The sequence below is a fragment of the Penaeus vannamei genome, chromosome 28 (genome assembly GCF_042767895.1).
Source record: "Penaeus vannamei isolate JL-2024 chromosome 28, ASM4276789v1, whole genome shotgun sequence".
In the NCBI taxonomy this organism is placed as follows: Eukaryota; Metazoa; Arthropoda; class Malacostraca; order Decapoda; family Penaeidae; genus Penaeus; species Penaeus vannamei.
In genome coordinates this window covers 15,828,325-15,833,324 of record NC_091576.1, presented here as the reverse complement: position 1 = coordinate 15,833,324, position 5,000 = coordinate 15,828,325, and the positions used below count along the sequence as shown (strand labels likewise).

The window sequence follows — 5,000 nt, the reverse complement described above, 5'->3', positions numbered from 1 at the left end:
GACACATTTTGTAACACATCAGAAACCTACAAACCCCCATACCTGTAACATAGGTCGCTGGACGCGCTTGAGGTTGGTCATCCAGAAGCGCTGTTGTCTCCGGGATATGAGGGCGGCTCTAATCACATTGTCAAATATCTCATTTACCCCAAAGTAAGTAAGCACCGATGTCTCATAATATTCTACACCAATCTCACGTGCAACTGCTCTTCCTTCACATGGCATGACCAAGTCACACTCCCGGACTGGTCTATCGAGATAAAGAGATAGTTATCAATATATGCTAATTCAAATACATATGGAACATATACTGAGAATATATATATATATATATATATATATATATATATATATATATATATATATATATATATATATATATATATATATATATATAAAAAGTTCCAAAGCTTAAAGTCCTATCAAATATCCATAAAAACATCTAAAAGCATCCAAGCACCAACAGCAACGTACCTGACGAGAGGAGACCTGTCTCGACAATAACTCAAGTACTGCTCATCTTTACAAATATATCTAAGGTCATTCTTGCAACCCACGAGGAGGATTGGAGTGTTGGGGCAGAAACGCCGGATCTCTGGGTACCACATCACCCGGCAGTTTCGCAGAGACACTGGATTTGCCACGGAGAAACATAGCAGCACCACATCTGACCTGGAGAGTGTTAGGGTGGGTCTTAGTATCATTAATCATACATGTGGATAGAAAAGTAGATATTTGGATTCATAAAAATGGAACGTGCAAAGGTGAACATCAGCAATACTTCATTCTTAACTAAAGTCGTAAATTGCTTTTAAAAACTAGAATAATGAATGTTATCATATTCATCTGAGGATAAGTGGATTAATAATCTCACACCAATAATGATGATGAATATAACAACACTAATACGAATAACAATATCAATAATGTTAAACAATAAAAAAAACAACACTAATAATAATAATAACAAAATCCAATTCATAAAATTGCATTGTTCAAAGCTTCACATGATCATAACTCCCAGACAAAGCAGCACTAACCTGCCGTAGGCAAAACGCCGGTCTTTGTCATGGTCCCCAAATGTGTCCCATAATCGTAGGGAGACATTCACACCGTCAACTACCACACAAGACCGTTCCAAAACCTGAAATCCAAGAGTGGTTATGTCCACCTATGTCTGAGCTTTAGGCTTGCTAAGAGGAAGTCTCAAAGAATCTGATCTTAAAAAAAAAAGTTACTAAAAATTGGAAAGATCAGCTTTTAAAATTATTCTAACATCATCAGTTGCCTTGATATGTTAAAGATAATGAGGAAAGAGTATTATGAAACAATATAAAATGAGAGATCATGCTAAAAAAAAAAAAAAAGAAAATGAAAAAGAAAGAAAGAAGAAAAAAAAAGAAAAGTCAGACATATCAAATTAAGCTGCCACAGGAAAGAAAGGAAAAGATCTATGAATTTTGTACAGCATTTAATAATCAAAAACAAAGAATGACAGAGAGTAAGATGGGTATATAGACAGAGACAGATTGAGAGAGACATGTGGAAAGAAAACAAGAATTTTTTTTTCCATACTCAACATTTTGAGACAAGAATCCCCAATCATATTTTCTTTCTTAATGAAAGAGAAAAGAGAGAAAGAAAGAAAAACTTTTCATATCATTTAATTGCTAAGCATCCTTTGAAATACGCAAGTTCTCATTTCTTTTTCCGTGCTTAAGCTACAAAGGCAATACATCTATCATTAAAAAGTAATGTTTCAGACATGCCTCTGATAAAACTGATAATGTACGATGGTCATTAGTGTACATTGCATATGTTACGCCCCCAAAAGAATACGAATGTGCTACATAAACACTGTTAATTATTAATTATGATATATCAAAATTGCCATTTTTTCAGTAAGTAAATGCAGGCAACTATGATCATTATTTTATTCATCTCCCCTCAAATACCTGGAAAAAGTCATAAACCCTACCCTTAGGTGATTAGCTAATGTCTACACATGACACAGGGAAGATTTAACGTACATGCACTGCTGGACAGAAAACAATTATTACCTCCTTGTATATCCTGTACTGGTCGATGGCAAAGACAGTGGGCACATGTGTGTTGAGCAGCTGTGAGAGAGAGAACTGCTTGTTGTAGGCCCGAGCGCAGATAAGGCGGGTCTTGCCCACCGCTGTGTCTCCCACAACCACACATTTCACCAGTTCCTGATGCGGCTGTTCATTATCCATGGTCCACACCCATTATCACAGGCATGCCTAAAAGGGGGAGACAAACGGAAAACGTTACTTTTGAGTTTTGGCTGTTCGGGAAATTATAATTATATCCATGCTGATGGATTGTATTTGCACTGTGATACTGATGGCAAGGATGATAAGAATCATAATAATTAACCTTCATGGTAATTTTGATAACACAGACTGCCATCATTTCTGTGTTGCTGCTTTTTGATGATGATGGTAAACTAAATGTATAACACCGAAAAGATTAACACTGTTAAGGGGAAAAAAAAAACAGTATTCTACAGTATTGATAATAACCATTAGCACTGAGGGAGATGTGTAAAGAAATTAACATAGGTAGTAGTAGGGTTATTAATAGTACCAGAAGTATTAGTTATCAGTCACTTAAAGAACGGTTGTAGCAATAGCAGTAGGCCTGAGGAATCAAAACTGTCACAGTAGTAGTGCTACGCACTACTAGTAGTATCTGCATTAGTAGTAGCTACTACAAATACTTACATAATTACCATAATTAATATGCAGTCCAGTAATGGTGGTGATAATAAGAGACCTGTTATTGCAGTTGCATTAAATAGTAATCAGGACACAAAGGTAAACAGAGTAATTGCTATATAAACAACAAAAGTAATCTGTTGTTAGTAACAGTTGTAGTAGGCCTAATCAAAGTCGCAGAAGTAATAGTAGTAGCAGTAGTGGTAGAACACAGTTGAGAGTAATTTTAAAAGCCAATGTTACAAGAGGTCTAGTAGCACCTACAATTTTAGGAGTACAATTAGTTTGTAGCAACTGCAGAAGTAGCATGGGTAGTTGTAATAACATTAGCAATACTACACTATGCTATACAAAAAAGTAATTACAACTATTGTTGTAGAAGTATGAGTGACAGTAAAAAATACAAGTGATAAAAAACAGAAATATGGATCTTTGATAAAATTAAAGCAAATGTAGAAAGAGTAACATTTGGCCTTATGGCAATAATAATTGTTGCTCTTGTTTTTATCTAATCTAATTGTATCATCGTCTATTATGTTTGCAAGAATAATTACAGTAATATTAGCACTCGCAGTTATGGCAGAATGACAAGAGTGTTAATAATAGTAACATCAGCAGACACACAAGGCCTGTTAACAATCATGGTAAGAAGAGCATCATTAATAATGATAACAATACTAAGAATGACACATCTTAACCCTAGAAATAAAAACACTTTATAACCATACTTCGCCATAAAAGAAAAAAAAATTACAATCGCAAAAAAAAAAAAAAAAAAAAAAAAAAATACCCCCCACAAAATACTCAAGCTAACACAGACGAAGGTAAAAGAAACGGGGGAAAAAATGGTACTGGACAACGACATACAAAAAACGCACCGAGATCTGGGCATAAAGCGACGCGCCCGGAGATCTCAACGTCAGTCAAGCGGTTATCCCGAACGAAAACGGAAAGCCCGACACGGAACTGACCGCGCGCGAAATAAATGTGACGGAAGCGATGGTGGGAATGACATTGGGGTTAAGAACGATGTTTAATGACGTTGATAATGATGGTTGTATGAACAGTGATACATGTTACTAACAAAAAATAATACCCTTGTTATTGACAAGGGTATTACAAAACATAACTTTGCCTTCATCCTTTCCTTACTATTGCGTAACACAGTTGCCAAATCAGCGCAAAGAAAAGAGAAAAAACAGTATGATCATATACCTACCAACAACCCTTCAAAATCAACCAAAACATCGAAAATTACCCTCTAGTCTCTAAAATGTAAAATATAACACGATATCACAAGAAAATGAAAGCACAGCCGAATTCCGAAAACAAATTCCGATTCTCAGAACAGCTCGAGTGGCACCGCCCTTCAGCACAGGCACTTGGACACTGAAGCTTAGGGAGTCCTTCAGCCGCAATTGGACAGGGAAACTGGCGTTGTCTTTGCGCGAATTTCCCGCACATTATTACTGTTATCGTGGTAATTATATTTACTGTTATATCTGTCATCATTACCATCATTATTGTTATAATGATAAATATTATCATTGTTATTATCATTACTAGTCATCATGATTTTGATTATAACTGCCATTAATTATTATTATTATTACTACTACTACTATGACTGTCGTTATCATTATCATCGATATTATTATTATCAATGTTATTATTATCAGCGTGGTTATCATCATTATCATAATTACTATTATAGTCATTATTACTCATCATTAATCCTTATCATTATTATCATCCCCCCCCATTCGCTTCTTCGCCTCCTTGCTCCCCTCTCACCTGCCGTCTCTTCTCTCTCATTATCTCCCCCTTCCTTCTATTCAATGCCGTCCTTTCTGTCACTTCCCTTCTACCTCACTCAGTGTCTCCTCCTCCCCTTTCCCCTTCCAGACACATTCACATACAGGGGCGGATGGACAGACATACAGAAGCACACACAAAGGCAGACAAAGAGATAAAAAGACAGACAGACAGACACACAGCGGCAGACACACAAGACAAACCGAAAGAAAGACACTCACACTCTCTCTCACACGTAGACGCAGACGCACACACGCGCGCGCGCGCGAACAGAGGCAAACAGACAGACACATGCACACAGGCTGACAGACAAACAGACGCACACACATACACGCGAACAGAGGGAAACAGACAGACAGATAGACAGGCACATATACACACAGACTGACAGATAAACAGACAGACAGGTACAGACGCATATGGTGGCAGACAGATAAACAT

At 36.8% G+C, this 5,000-nt stretch overlaps 1 protein-coding gene across 2 annotated transcripts in view; it reads right to left on the bottom strand.

Annotated features, from left to right (window-relative positions):
- The window catches only part of RhoBTB (Rho-related BTB domain containing), a 24,621-nt gene that overhangs the window by 7,595 nt on the left and 12,026 nt on the right, over positions 1 to 5,000 (bottom strand). For both annotated transcript variants that reach the window (XM_070141323.1, XM_070141324.1), the window contains exons 2-5: positions 2,061 to 2,267; positions 1,041 to 1,144; positions 475 to 672; positions 43 to 250 (exon numbers count right to left, since the gene is read on the bottom strand). In XM_070141323.1, the coding sequence (XP_069997424.1) occupies positions 43 to 250; positions 475 to 672; positions 1,041 to 1,144; positions 2,061 to 2,240 (690 nt within the window). In that variant the 5' untranslated portion in view covers positions 2,241 to 2,267. The remainder of the gene's footprint in view (positions 1 to 42; positions 251 to 474; positions 673 to 1,040; positions 1,145 to 2,060; positions 2,268 to 5,000) is intronic.